The sequence below is a fragment of the Balearica regulorum genome, chromosome 5, assembly GCF_011004875.1.
Source record: "Balearica regulorum gibbericeps isolate bBalReg1 chromosome 5, bBalReg1.pri, whole genome shotgun sequence".
NCBI lineage: Eukaryota > Metazoa > Chordata > Aves > Gruiformes > Gruidae > Balearica > Balearica regulorum.
Genome location: NC_046188.1, coordinates 65143124 through 65158854, shown reverse-complemented (window position 1 = coordinate 65158854; position 15731 = coordinate 65143124). Strand labels below are relative to the sequence as shown.

Genomic DNA, 15731 nt, shown 5'->3' with positions numbered 1-15731 from the left:
CTTTATGTGTCAGCAGAGTATGCAGTTGCGGTGTACAGGCAATGATATATGTATCAGGATATAAAGTTAATTTAGTAATACAGTCTCCAGATTTTATGGATCATTTCTTTTTGGAATAATTTCTTGTCATGTTATGCCATGGTCTAGTATTTAAGGCTGCAAAATTGTGACATTATCAGGCTAAATGAAAAAATACTGAGGTATAAATACAGGGCAAGCTCTATATAAAAAAGCAGCGCATATTCTTCCTGTTCATGTCCCTTTGAATCTTAAAAGTTGCGGGAAATATGGAAAAACACGCCTAAATTGGCCAATATTTAACTGGAAGGAAATTCATTGGTTGTATAAAGAGATCGCCGGGATAGTAGAGTAACAGTCCATTTTGAGTGCAAGGAGGTAAGTGAAAGGCATGAACTGACCACGTTTTGCCAGCTCACGATGACATGAGGTCCCGGCAGAAGTAGACAGCTGAAGGAAGCTAAAGCAGTTCATGAATGGCTTCAACTCAGCGCCTAAATCTTTCCCAGAATCCACAAGAGCCAGGGAAATACGAGTTTTGAAAATGCTTTTTTCCCCCTCCTTTTCCCTGCCATCCAAATGTTAGCCCAAAAGTTTAATTTGTGCTTCATTTGATTTGGATTAACATACAAAAAAATATAGCATCAAGTTACTTTTGTGTGGTCAGTTGTCAGGTATAAAGCTTTGATGACTTGTACGGAAGCAATCCTTTACAAGGGAGTGCTTTAATGAGAATGAATATTAAAACAGTCCCTCTACAAAATTTGCTGAAAATGCAGTATATAAAGCCGTTAACAGCAATATCTGACCTCTTGGTTTCTTGTCATTAGTCTGATTCTTCAAATGTGACTTTTCTGAAATTTTATCTAGCTTAACTGTTTATTTTATTTTCTTTTTTCATTTCCCATGTTCAGCGAAATGCCTCAGCAGAGAAAGAGAATCTCCACGTGGCCTCAAGAAAGGAAGAAAATCAGAGCGTCCAGGAGTGTGATTCTCATGATGTAAGCTTAGCTCACCTAGATGTAAGCTTATCTCACCTAGAAATCAAGGTTTAATCTAGATTGTATGAAAACGTTAATGCCTTAGTTGATTATCGATGTGACTTACTTTGCCTAGTCAAGCTGGTACGTATATTTTATAAGCCAGCTATAGTCTGCATTAAAGGGCTGAGGAGCAAATGCTCTTTGCTGTCAGTCTGTGCAGGTATTCTCTCTGGGTTTCTTTTAAAGACTGCTTAATAGGACTTGTAGAGCTGTTGCAGGAAGAGCAGCGGTAGAAAAGATGTGATTTGATGTTTAACCATTTCCAGAATTGGCTTCTTCCCGGTTGAAGAGTTGCTGCATTACAGCGAGATGCAGAACCTTGTTTACATATTGTTGCTGCTAATAATCAGGCACAGCTGTCACAGATGCTTCAGTTGATAAAACAAAACCTTCAGGGAGATGCAAGAGGTGACAGTGTAATAGTTGAAAGTATGTAATCTCATCCACTGCCAGTCTAGGAAAGCCGCAAGCTGTGGTTTTCTTCTGACATGTCTGACAGAAAGCTAAATCTGCTGCTTTTACTGAGGCAAAACTCGCATTCAGACGGCATGGTGGGAGCTGTTAACAGAAATCCCAGATGCCTGGATTATGGCTGCAATTATAACGATACAAATAAAGCAGGAGAAAACAGAAAGAATGAGACACGCAAAATTTGTGGAAAGAGTGTACTGTCTGCTTGATAGTCCAAAAAGTATACTGTTACCCTGACTAATTTGCGGGTAAAATATAGAAGACAGCAGGAAAGAGCCTGTCACAACGGCTCTCGAATGAACTGAACGTGTTGCCTTCCTCCAGATATAACACACTCCTGTGGACGCAACTGGGGAGCTTGCCGGTACCAATCATAGCAATGTGAAGAAAAGTTTGAAAAACACATCTTAGATAATTCAGTATCCAACCAATTGTAAAAAGCTGTATATATTATCCATTTATTGCAAACATGTTACGAGTCTAAGCAATTATAAGTGACTTCCCCTATGCTGCATCCTCTAGAGAGGGGCAGAGGCAAGGAGAAATTGTGTACCCAGGAGAAGAGTGCATAATTTGCTGATTCACCTTTCTTAATCTAAAGAGGACCGAAACTTCATTTCTTATTAATAAAAATTGAAGAAGGAGAAGAAAGAATAAGATGTAGAATTCTGAAGTCGGAGTGAACTCCATTTAGGTTATGACTAGATGTTGATTATCATCTAGGGAAGCTATGAAAAGTTTGATGGAATATAGGTTAATTTAGGTAGAGGCTGAATATTTGTGGAAAGAGGTTCAAGCAGCTATTTATTACAGCAGTGAATACCTTAAAGCAGAGAGAGAAAGACAAAAAAAGTTGTTAATGCATTTCACAAATCAAGAAAGTATTTAATTTCTGTATCAAGTAATGCAATGAAAGACACCTAAAAGATGCACTTCTCTGTAAAACCAGGGATTTAGTTATTTTCATTAGGGGGTGGTGATGGCTTTTTCTTTTTCTAGGAACCAGTGTTTTTAGCCATTCAGTCAGCATGGCATGCTGCTTGGTATGAAAAATTTGTCTGAGAAGGCAGAAGACATCTCTAACTGGAGTTAGAAGTCTTGAGGAGTTAAACTATTTTTCATGGTTCAAGTTAAATTAAAATCTAATCCTGTTCCCTGCCTTCCTCTAAGTAGCATTATAATTCAAAGAAAAACAAATTAGGCTATACATCTAAATTTGAGTAATAGGATTAGGTTTTATATCATTTAATCTCTCAATTTTCATATATTGAGACTAGTTCTGTATTCTGTGGAACTCACATTTCCTTTAAATTTTAAATCTTTAAGGTTTGTTAAATTTGCATTTGACAAAACCTCCTGTATGGAGGAAAAAGTAGTAATATTAGAGAAAGCATACCATAGAGGTGTTCAAATTCGCTGTGCCTTGCTAGATAATGTTCCTTACTGGAAAATTAACCAGGCAATAGTTTTATCAGTCTTATCTTATTTTTAAACATCTTCCTAGAAATTCGTTTTCCAACTGAAAAATGGGTATATTATGGGCTAGTCATAGTTGTATTCTGTTTGCATAAAAAAAAAAAAAAAAAAAAAAAGGAAAATCAATCTAGGATTCACACTAATACACAAAAAGGTGTCTATGAAATTTCATTGTGCTGTGCTTGCCGTGTCTATTGAAGGAATGGTTTTGAGAGCCACGTTACAAAAAAAGATTGTTAGAACAGCCGCATATCTAAGCAAGAAAGCCATAAATCCCGCGGTATTTACCCCAATTAGAAACAGAATCCCCAACGTAATTAAAAACTTACAGATACAGGAAGATGTGTTCTCTTTACATTAAGTGGGACGTTGAAGGTATATCTTTTTCTATATACAAAAATTGTTCTGTTCACCTTTTTTTTAAAAAAAATAAACACAATTGGTTGGTATGACTCCACGAGAATTCCAGGAGTTAGTTCTTTGTGCAGGTAGCTGCTAAGCAGCAGGCAGCCAGGAGCTGTTTTGAAGAGCAGTAACGTGGAGAGTGCAGCGGCGTGGCCTCTGCCATGCAGGACAAACTGCAACGGTCCTGTCCTAAAAGTGAAAGAGTAGCTGTGCAAATATAGCTCAGGCAATACACAATATACATCATATTTTTGAGAGATACTTATTTTCAAATTGTGGCTGCACTGAAAGTACTAGATTTTCTTGCCAGAGGGGCAATAAATAATTCTTTTCTCAAGAGAATTTTCTCTGTTTCTATGCTACTACCCCCCCAATGACCCATTAAGTTTGATGAGAAATCTGTCCACACTTGCAGGATTCCACACTTGAATTTTCACCAATGCCTCATTTGGAGCCCATCAGGGGAGAATGAAACATCCTGGTTTGTCAGAATCCCCTGGTTTCATGTTAAATACCACAGAAACTTCAATTATGAAAATGGGGAAATTTTTTATAAACCCAAGGATTGATTAAAGAAAAGCATTAAAATTTTCAGAGAGAACTAGAGCATTAAAATATGTTTTTCACAACTGTTCCAACTATTTTACAAGTCTAAGGACTTACCTTGACCAATTTTTATCCTATGGGTTGCTCACACTGATGAGTAAAGTAATTTTCCTGCTTGTTAAGTCAAAACTTTTTTTCTTTCTCTTACATGTACCATCCGTCTGAACATGGGCTGCATGGGACATAAAAATACTGCAGATGACGACATTGAGTTAACAACCTCTTCCCACCTTTTGTTAAGATTTTTTTATATCTTATGTTAACATATATATATATTTAGAGACAAGGAAGAATTCAAAGTAATTAGTTTGGAGAAATGGACTAAAAATGTCTCTTTCCACAATTAACCCTCTTATGATGACTTTAGAGATACCACCTTAAATCCTGAAAGAACTGGAAGCAATTTATTTTCCTAAACAATCATATTATTTCAGTAATACAAAGCTGTAAATTGTACCTGTGAACACTATCGCTTTGAGAAAATTCCAGACTTGGGAATACACTAGAGTTTTTTTCTCATATTTTTATCATTACTCACTTGTGTGTGTGGTTTTATCTGAAGTTTTTACAGCTGCTAAATTCCCAATAAGGGAAGTATAGGCTGAATGGTTGAGAACTTATGACAGGTTCTCATGCGCTATGTGTTAAAGAAGAATAAATGAAGGTTGAGGCCAAGATAAAAAGACCAGGACCTTAATGAATATGCTTGAAATTCTGTTGCTTAGAAACCTGATATTTCAGCAACACTTCTCAGAACTTTGCAAAGATCCTCTGACTGTGTCTTTGATAAACAGAATGTGATTTACATTCTGGAATAATTACTCTAGTAAAGACTAACTAAACAAGAACATGTAATGTTTCATTTGTTAAGGGAAAAAAAAAGGGGAAATAGCTAGTTGCTGGTCTCAATCGGTATTTTTTAGTCTGTATGGCTAAGTATCCTTTTCTCTGTCTCAAATCTGTAATCCTACTGCAATTTCTTTTTTATGGTTTTATGCCTATTCATAATAGTTAATGTAGTTTACATTAGAATGAATGCAAATGAAGATTTGTTTACAAATGGGATGCAGGCAGGCCAAATTATATTAGCAAATTTTGAAATTAAATACTGCTGATACCTTACTTGTTGTGAAATTTGACGTGGGACCTGCAGTAGCCAGAAGTAGGTAGGATATCCTGTAATACGTCATCCTGATTATTTCAAATAATCTGAAATTTGTCGAAGACCAGAAAAAAAAAAAAATATCTTAACTTCAGTTTGCTTTTTTAAAAGTCTCCATTATTTAGATTACTATTTTATTAGAGGAATCTTGTCAATACTGTTTTTTTCTTAGTCTTGTCCAGATAGGTTTTCGCTATGACTAGTTCCTGAAAGTCTCTGTGCAGAACCAGAATTCTGCAGAGCTCTTTTCCCTCTTCCCAAAAGCTTTTGAGAACTTTTTTGGCTTTTACACCAGAATGTACTTTGTCCATTTTTCATATCAAATAATTCTTATGCATGTAACACATTTAAAATTAATTCTTATGCGTCATTTAAAACCACCTATTTGAAGGTACTAAAACATCGAACAATTTATAAAGTGATTCTTTGTTCTCTGTTTTCATCTTAGATTTCATGCTCTTTGTCCTTGTAGAGTCTTCTCTGATAAATAAAAGTGATAGTGCTTTTATTTACTGCCTTAATTTCCTGCAGTAAACAAATACTGCATGTTCATTAATCATTCAGTGACAAAGGACACTGAGTATTGGAGCAAAACTTGTACATGTTTCTAAGCAACCACAGCATTTTGCTTCATTTTTCTCTATCAGTTTCAATTGCAGATCTTTGATCACATTGTACTCGCCCATTGCTTTCCCAAGGGAGTAATGAGAGAAAAAAGAAATCATCATTGTGACAAAATTTCCACCTGATACAATTCTTAAAGTGTATTCAGTAATTCTGTTCCCTAAATGAAGACTACGAAGCTCATAAGAAGTTTCATCACCTTAGTATAGCCATCCACTCAGTACACTGTGCTCTAAAATAGGAGAAGGATATGAAGAACTGCAGAGGTGTCTTATCAAAACACACATAGATCTTGCTCCATAGCTTTCCTCTAAACAATGAGGGTGAAAGGAGATCGAAATACAGATCTGTAATATAAATTCACGAGCAAATCTGATAAAACCTGTCCCTGAATAAACTGTGGACATAACTTGGCTAACGATGACTAAGATACCTAGTTTGTCAGTTGACCTAACCATGCCATCCTTTTTTCTCGTACCTGGTTTAGTTTCTTCAGAACTAGCTCAGTACTTTCTCCTCCATTGTACTCTACAAACATCCCGCATACCTGCTTTAGTGCCCGCTGAAGCCAAAAGGAGGTCTGTAGTGATGCAAAGGAATGCTGACGCTGCAATGTTTGGTCTACTAAATCTGTATGGTACCCTTTAGCAGCAGTGGAATTATTTTCTAACTGTACAAGCTGAATATAATATCACTTATTTCAACTTCTTGATTTCCTGTCCACTTGTGATACGTTGGATGATTATTTGAGCAATAAAGCCAGTTCTTCTTTGCTGCGTTGTTGCAGTGGAATACCCTTCTAGTTACATTGTTCAGTAGTTTGCAGATCAAATTGCATAGTTTAATAGTCAAGGGATATGCTGAATTTTAACTGACTTTTTGAAAATTCTTTTTAAATGAAGATGCACACTTGGCTGATCCACCTTTATAATTTATACATCCAGCTGTGAACCTCTCCAGCTCTGCTGTATAATTCACTAGGTGAACTGACTACTGTAACTTCTGAAATTTTGCATACTTTACTGATCAAGCTGCATATTTTATAACCAGCATTTCATACAGAAATACTTTGTTAATCAAACTGCACACTAAATTGATCAAGGTGGCACAGTATTTCAAGACATAAGCCCCGCCTCGATTTTTCTGTCTTGTTAAATGTCTTGCTGACTGTTCCCAATATTTTCTTCCTCTTGTATATACAAACTGTATTGCTTAAGGCAAAATGCACTTGTATGAAAATTTTATTTTACAAACAGAAATAGATCATTAATGTGTTTCTTAAAATGTACGTAAAGCAAGTAACAAGCATTCAACATCAATAAATTTGATTTAACTGATTCTCTACCATGTAGAAGATAATTATAATTAAGACTTCCATTGTGCTTAGTCATGAAGATTGTACATGTCAGCCAAACTACATTTTAAGGTGATATTAAGAAGAAACCATGCAATTTGAAAAGCGTTAATAACAATGAAAACAGTGAAATGGCAAAATTGAATAAAATTTTCCAGAATTTCTTTTTCCTGAAGCCTTTTCCTTAGAAGGGTTTAGCTTTCACTGCTTGGAATTCTGACTGCATGTTAGAGCTTTTAAAGTTCAGTGTTCAAACATTAGAGCCTTCTTGATGTTTTACGATAAAAATACATCATATGTAATTTAATGAATACAATGTTTGTCTTGCGAATATGCCAATAATTACAAAATACATGGCAGACATAGTGGAAATAGTCAGAACAACTTAATGGTAAGGTTAAAGAATGCTTCTGCACATAAAATCTGGAGTTTATTCTGTAAAATTAATTCATTCATGGGTGAAATTCTGGGATCTATCACTAATGGTTAGATACAACATGTTAAATTATAACTCTTGTTAAAATAAGGAAATATTGGGGAAGGGGGGAAAAAAGAGGAGGCAAGACGATAAGCTTCAGAGAAATCCATCTTTCTGAGTTGTTTCACTGCTCTGAGTCATAAAACTACTTCAAGGACTAGTCATCATTTACTTAATAACCATGTACGTGGATAAATACTGGCTGTGATTATAAGTATTGAAGGTTTGCTTTCTTAATCTGGAAGGAGGAAGTTGCCTGTGCGGGCACATGCTAATGGACCTGGGACAAAATGTACTTGATTGGTAAGCCTTTAGGAACAGAAGAATCCCTCTTCATCTCTGATAAACCTACAAATGTGACAGTTGCAGTTCAAGCTTTAGTAATTGTTACGCTTAGCTGGGTGAGGAAAACAATGAAATGGTCCAAATGTTCCTTCCAGCCTGGTGAGGCCAATTGTTTGTGGCCAATGAACGGAGCAAATACTAACTGAATCTCCAAACCATCAGTTTAAAGCATAATGAGAAACTGGAGAATTGAGAATTTAGTGTAAAAATGCATTTAGCTTGTGCTGTGTTTTAAATGCCTGTAGGCCACATTTGGTTTTTGTCAAATATTGGGCATTGCAGTAGTGTACTGATACAGGGAACATGGGGATTGTGCTTCTGAATGGGACTGGGAGTTAGTCTACCATCCCCCTTCCCTTTGAAACCGCCACCTTCAGGGTCCTTAAAGGAAGGCAGAAGAAAGCACAGAACGTAGTTAAGGATAAACTGCCCATTTTGTTCAAGAGCCAGGGGCAGGAAATAGACTTTGGTAATGAAGTTAGAATTTTAGAATATTGTTAGCTGCTTGGCTGTCAGTTCCGTTAAATGCAAAACAGTATGCTGAAGTATTTTTATCATGATCTTGCCTTAAAAGACATCTTTTTACCATGCTAACAATAATTTGCACTGGTTTTAATGTTGCAATATTTTGCTCATCAATAATTTTCAGCTAGACCAAAGCATGCATGTTGAATTATCTTCTCCTTACTTTATAGCTTCCCAGGTATTTAGTCTTGTTGGCCTCTGCCATGTCCTCTGCCTTTTGATCTGCATTCTTTACCCACCTGTCACTTGATCTGTATTCTTTCTTCACCTGTCACTCTCGGCACAAACAAGAAAATAACCAACACTATTATGTTGTATAATTCTGTTGACCCTAGAGCCACATACTACACTTCTGGATCCCGGGAAAGACACCAGCTAAGGGACAAAGGGCAGTCATCGTATGCTGCCTTCATTTTCCCCTGGCTATTAGAAATTTTTCCATTTTAAAAAAAATTTTGATGAGTAGCTTAAGACCCTGGATGAACTTCTGTGGAGCGCTAAGGAGGGGCACTCACAAGAAACGGTTTCATATTTATTCCAAACTTTAAATCATTACACCGAGGTTGAGATATATGAGACTGTTGCTGAGTTACCTGGGACTTGTTCAGATGGTGACAGAACAGTAGTGCCTGTTCCCTGTCCTCCGTGAAGCCAGCACAGATGTAAAACTTACCTGTGACCAATAGAGATTATGTGCAGACAAAACTCTGTCATCTTCTGTGCGATGTTCCCACTCCTCTCCATATAGCTTTCTGCACAACAGCCGGGGAAACAGTTCCTATCGTGAAATGTCGTGTTATGCTTGGCATGAAAACCAGAGCATCTTTGAAGTATTGCTCACAAGATTTTAAATTACAACCTGCTTCATTATGACGGTACAAGAGAAGTCAATGGAGTCGCATTAAGCTAAGACGACTGACTTGTGACCTTTTTTTGTTTTGTTGTTTTCCTGGCACTTAATGCCTTCCTTTTTTTTTTTTTTTTTTACCTTCTGAACATTATTTCTACTTGAATGTTTTTAGTCTTTTCTTATCGTCTTAGCATTGTATTAGCTTTCCTAATAATAATCTTTCTAAAAAAATATTAATTCTTTGGAAGAACAGCGACTGATCTTCTCTGAGAGAAATGGGGAAGCTACTTTTTGCCCAGATGTATGTATGTCTGTACAAGCATACATTGAGGGGGGTACCATTTCGTACTGGGCTTCCTCCTCATTGGCGGTGCAGGGAGTGAAGACAGCAAGTTAGGAGGTGTAAAGGTGCGATCTGCTTTATTTCGTGGCATTAGAGGGTTTGTGCATGAGCTGGAAATGTAAGTGTCCTGCATAGAGGCTTCCAGAGGTGGCATCTGCCCATTCCTCTCCCCTTCCTCACGTCTCCAGACAGTGGCAGCTGGAGTGCCTGCTCTCGTGGGAGAAACACAGAGGTACGAGTTTGCCGTCGAGTCCCTGACATGCTGAAATCTCGATTCAAAACTTGGCAAAATCCCAGTGTCTTTTCCAGCAGGCACTTCTAAAATCTCATCTTCATAAAATAGAAAAACCACGCTGATGTTTCAACCCCTTTATTTTCCAAAAGCAATTATTTTTGTTTTTTGCTGGTCTCCACCATGTCAAGCCATCATTCTGTAGTTTTGTAATTAGGGTACGTCTCACAGGAGTGAATCTGACAGAAAGACACACTCACACAGAAGAGCACACAAAGCAATCTTTCCACCACTTGGCACAGAGGGAACTAGAAAAAAAAAAAAAAGGTCCATATTTGGCTTTTTTTGTCAGTATGTCACTCATGGCTGTGAAAGCTATCGTAGTGCATTGGTTTTATATGTTCCCATTTGTTTGAGGTGGTCTTTAGCTGAGGTAAAGGGGATGTTTGTATATTTATGTGCTAATATATACATATACGTGCACAAATACCTACACATTTGTGGGTGTATATGTATGCATATGCACATAAATATACATGTAGGTGTATATAGATGCATGTGTTTGTAAATACGCGTGAGGGTCTATATGTAAGGGATTGAGTTTAGGTTGTGTGAAAGCAGCTTGCAGTTACGGCAGAAGATGCTGTTCTTCCCATATGTCTCAGCTTTAGGAACTGACCTGACTTAAAGCCAGAGGCCAGTGGACGCCGCAGCTCACCCGCAGCCGCTGGTTACAGTTCTGGCTATCGAACTGCTGTTGACTGACGGCATATTGCAAGTCATCGCCGTTGCTCAATCTGTAATTTATTTGTTAATGATATACAGGATTTCACTGTGACAAGGAATCAATAATGAATGCTTTACACTTTAACAACATAAAGACATAGGAGTTGCTTTGTTTAGAAGAATGTCCCATTCTACTATTGTTCTCCAGCAGTGATTCGTATGGTGTGTTACTAAAAAGGAAAACAACTGTGAGTGAAAAAATATGAAATACTACAGACGCAAGTCTTCACTTCTCTTTTCCTACCAAGATGGCCTTTGTTATCTGGTCTATGGAAAGAGCATGAAAGCTTAGTCACTTACAAAACATTGTTTTTATCATTAGCTTTTATTTTCTCTAAGGCAACTTTTTTTTGTTTTCATTTTTCTTTTGTATATGTCTTATAGTTGACCTATATTTTTATTAATTTCAATTAATATTTTTGGATTCCTATCTCCTGTGGTTTGTCTTGGGGAAACAGGTTACCTGAATTTTTTCAGTGTATAGAGTGAATTATGGATTTGTAAATGATCTTATATTTCATTAGCGTTATTTCTGTCCTCTTCATTGCACAACCTGAGATGCTGTTCTGTCTTTTGACCCATAACATCTTTTGTCCTCAAGCTTCTCTCCTAGAATCCTCAAATTTTTCTAAACGTGACTAAGCTGAAAACATTTTTTTAATCTAGCTCACTAGTAAATACATTAAATACGAGTTCTGCCAGGACCACACTTTTAAGCTTTTGAAGTATTAAAATTTTATTAAGAATTCCTTATCTTTGCAAGGAGGAGTAGGTGCTTTATAAATAGATTATTTTTTTATCAATACTATGCTGATTATTCCCTTTTACGTAATATTAATCCAACCTTTCTTAGCTATTGTGTGTAGTGGGAAGAACTTGAAAAAGAGTCCCCGCCATCGATCACTTCAATTGCACCACCTCGGAGGCTCACTTCGGTAGCTTAAACATGACTAAAACCCCCCTGAGGTACCATAAAATCCTTGGCAGTACCACCATCTCTCCAGAAGCTTTCAGGAGGGAGGCAGCCGTCTCCTCTCCGAGTAGTTTTCTTAATAACATGTTTCATTTTCGTATTCACACCTGTTCATAGATCAACTTTCTTACAGGCAAGGGACTGTCAGAATTTCTCAAGTGCAAAAACTTAATGAATTTTCTTCCCCCTTGTCAATCTCTTACTATTTAATTAACTCCAATCTAATGTCATTTCTACTGAAAGGACATTTATAAAATTTCTTGATATTTAATTTTGACCTTAGGGTGTTTATTTTCAGTGTTCTCTACTGAGCGAGATAATTTTTATCATGTCATGATTTAAGCTGCTATAGGATGAATTCGGATTTACTTTCTGTTTTCTTAAGTCTTTTCAAAAAATGCCTCAAAACATACCGTGTAGAATTGTTTTTCTCTTTTTGGTCATGATTCCTTTGCTCTCCTAGACACGAATAGCTTATTCTGTCCTAGACCAATGTTATCAACCATAAGGTTAAAAAAAAAAAAAAAAAAAAAAGTTGCAGAAATGCCAGCAAACCTTGTAGTGGATATTATTGGGAGTTTCTGTTCACAGCACATTTCCATTCATATTTCTATCAGCAAAGCTCATGTCCACATACTAATGATTTCTTCACCTTATTTAATTAGTATGTTGGATTATGTCTGATGTGTAAAACATACTCTATCGAGGCTTGACTCAGCTTGAAAAATCTTCAAGGGCTTATGCTAAACAGGAAACTTTTCAGAGGAAGAGTTATGTTAAAATTTAAAATAAACAAAATTACTGTTATGTTGGAAAGAGTCTTGATGACTTAAAACTTAAAAATCCCTCATTTTTTTTCACTCCATTTATATGTATCAGTTTTAATAGCAAAACAGGTAGAGACATTCCAATGTGAACACATTTTAAAGTAATGACTAAAGATTATCAATATTTTACTGTATTTCACCTTTTAATTTCTTTGCCTATGGCATCATTAGTCCCACTCCTGAACGGACTTTAATGACAGCAGAAATTTCAGTGCTGGGTAAATCTGTACTTCAGACTCATAACATAAGATCTCTTTGGTTCTAAAATCAACTGTGTAATTAATTTTATTTACGCTGTTCAACTCTCTTTTCCCCAATATTAAAAAGCATATTGGCAAATAAAATGACGTTATTGCTGGAATAAAATAGCAGCAATGAATCTAACAAGCTTTTCCATACCTTTAGAGTCATCTGACTTCCCCATTCAGGGAATTATTATACATATCCCCACTCAGGGATTATTATACCTAAGAGATCTAGCAGTTTAGACAAGAGAATAGTAATAGAGAAGTCTTAACTGTAATGCCAGTTTTAAGCTGTTTGTTACTATTTCCTCACCCACAACAGACAATTATAGTTACTTATCTGTGCCATGGGACCACTGTAGGAATAAACTTCACTGTTTGTGATGAGATTTAAATGTGAGGGGAAAAAAAAGCTAGATAAATGTTAAGTTGTTAAACTTGCAGCCACATTAGTCTACTACAGGGATGATGAGAGTGTGGGGTTCACTTAGCTATGAAATTTTATTTTGTTCCATTTCATCAACTAGGCCAAAAAAAACCTGTGTGATTTTTTTTTTTTTTTTTTAGGAAAACCAGTAATATTTTAGGAAAAAATACAAAGTAATTATCTCTGACGTTTCTATTGACAGGTTGGCAAGACATGTTTGGGGAATCGCAATAATTCAACATCTCATTTGAAGACAGCAGAAAGAGAGACAAGCTTTCAGGTATTCTGTTTCTGAGTAATTCTTGGGCTTTTATTGAAAGGTCTTGTAAAGCGTGCAATTACTTGAACTATATTTACGCATTCTACGTTAATGCTTTTGAAACAGGACTGCTTACTCAGTTCAGGTTTTGACTGTACCTGATTGCATTTCATCTGTTCAAAATGGCTTCTGGTTGCAAAACTATTTAATACTTGAAGAACTGGACTATCCTTGTAGTCAAATGACTGAATTTAATAACGAGATATCCATAGCCCTGGGAACAGGAGAAGGGAGAGATTTCCAAAACAATTCTATATCTGCAATTATGTGAAGCTGAATGCAGCCGTGTTACCAACAGAAAAGTTTTAAGCAAGTTGTACGTCTGAGCTCTTCATTTGATAGACCAAGAGAAAAATCACCAGGATTATAAAGCGGCATCAGACTTTTATGGTTTTGCACTGTCAAAAATTGTTAAATATGGGGTTTTTTAAGTAGAGATCAGAATCCTTCTCTAGACACAGTTGACAAATAGCATATTCTGTTATAGTAGTTTAAGACCGGTACATCAATTTAACAGAAATACAGTTCTGTGTGAACTATTGCCGTGGATTTTTAAGATACTTTTTTTATTTGTACGCAATGCTTACACTGATGCTATTTTCACCTTCAACAGAAGTTGCACAGCCCTCCGTGGACCAAACCCGAAGATAAAATATCACCTGAAAGAAATGAGAAAAAAATGGAAAAGTCTGTTAGTACAAAAGGAAAAAACCTCTAAGCGCTACTAATCTACGTTAAAAATGCCCATCGCTTGCTTTCATCTTCATATTCTTCTTAGTCCAGAGGCATGAAATGTACCAGGTTTCTAAAGCATGCATTTTTCACTGTTTTATCAATGTTTGTAAATTAGTCTAGAATAGACCGATTAGTACTTTTCAGCAATAATCCAAAATGGATGTTTGAAGAAATGCTTTGTAATACAGTCCCGTTTTTGAACTCTTGTTCTACCTGATCAGTAACTGCATACTATAAATTCGTTTCCTGGTAAACAACAGCCATTCTCAAGTATTTTCTCAGTCTGTTGTATTTCATGTACATTTATGGCAGTTTAGGTTTTAAATCAAGTTAAGAATTAAGGGGCAGTTAACGTGGGGAAAAAATATTTGTGTACACATAGTTGAAGTACAATAGGACTTGTAAGAGCAACTGTAAAAACGGAACAGTGGGGGCCATGTATACTTACCTTTCAGTAATACCATTGCAAATCTGCTTACCCAAACAATAAAAGATGTTTGGTTGGGGTTTTTTTTTTTCTAACTGCTATTACAACTAGTCCATTTTTGAGCACTGAAGCGTTGACAGAAATGCAGTTAAAGGGATGGAGATAGAGTGAGTTATGGCTTTTGGGATTCCAGCTAAAATGTTTGCAGGTGGAACGGAGTTAAAATTTTATAGCGTGGGTACCAGTCATGGGAAGTCAGTTCCACCCCTTATATTTGTGCTGATCTCATCAGGATAAATATCATTTAAATGGCAAAAACCCCCGTTTGTCCACTGCAGATGGCCCTTGGTCACTCCAGCAGAGAGGAACATTTTGGTTGGGGTAAGCTCTGTGACTCCCAGGGTTCTTCCAGTTTCTCACGGGTCACATACTGTATGACAAGAAAGCAGAAAGGAAGGGAGGAGAAGGAAGAGAGAATGCTTTTGCTGCTTAGTGTCTATGTCATTATTGGTCTAATTTAGGAATTCATATGCCTCATCTTGTTGAGAACTAGTTCTTTCAAGAACTAGTGCCTTAGGAACAGTTAATTGCGTGCTGCAATTCTTTTATGCTTTCCTCTCCCATTAAGTGTTTTAAGCAGTTGTAACTCGTAAACTCCCACCTTCCTCTTACTACACGCAGCCACACGTTACAACTTTTACTAGATTGAAAGTAATTTACTTATATTGGTTTTCTTTTCCTTGCTTTTGAATCAGTTTAAAAAGCAAATAGACAAATTTTTGTTTCGTTTAGTGGTGCTCTCTGCTCCAGTTTTAGCTTTTAAGATTTTACTTATCCTTCGACAGTCTCATCCAATAGCTATGTGTTCCTTACCGCTGTGAGTAATATTTCACACTGGCATTTTGTATATGCTCCTCCGCTCAAAGGTAGCTATTGCAGAATGGTAGGTTGCTCTGCCTGGAGAAATTTCAATGACTTTAAAAAGAAAAGAAACTCATAAGCTGACCAAATGATGGTGAAGTGCTACTCAGCAAAGTTGCACACTGTCAAAGAAAATATT

The 15731-nt window shown here is 36.5% G+C and overlaps 1 protein-coding gene across 1 annotated transcript in view; it reads left to right on the top strand.

The window, feature by feature from the left end:
- Nucleotides 1-14766, top strand: part of LOC104633488 (leucine zipper protein 2) — a 204193-nt gene extending 189427 nt beyond the window's left edge. The window contains exons 10-12 of the mRNA XM_075755336.1: nt 933-1019; nt 13393-13470; nt 14123-14766. Coding sequence (XP_075611451.1) covers nt 933-1019; nt 13393-13470; nt 14123-14227 — 270 coding nt within the window. The 3' untranslated portion in view covers nt 14228-14766. The remainder of the gene's footprint in view (nt 1-932; nt 1020-13392; nt 13471-14122) is intronic.
- Nucleotides 14767-15731: the final 965 nt, after the last annotated feature.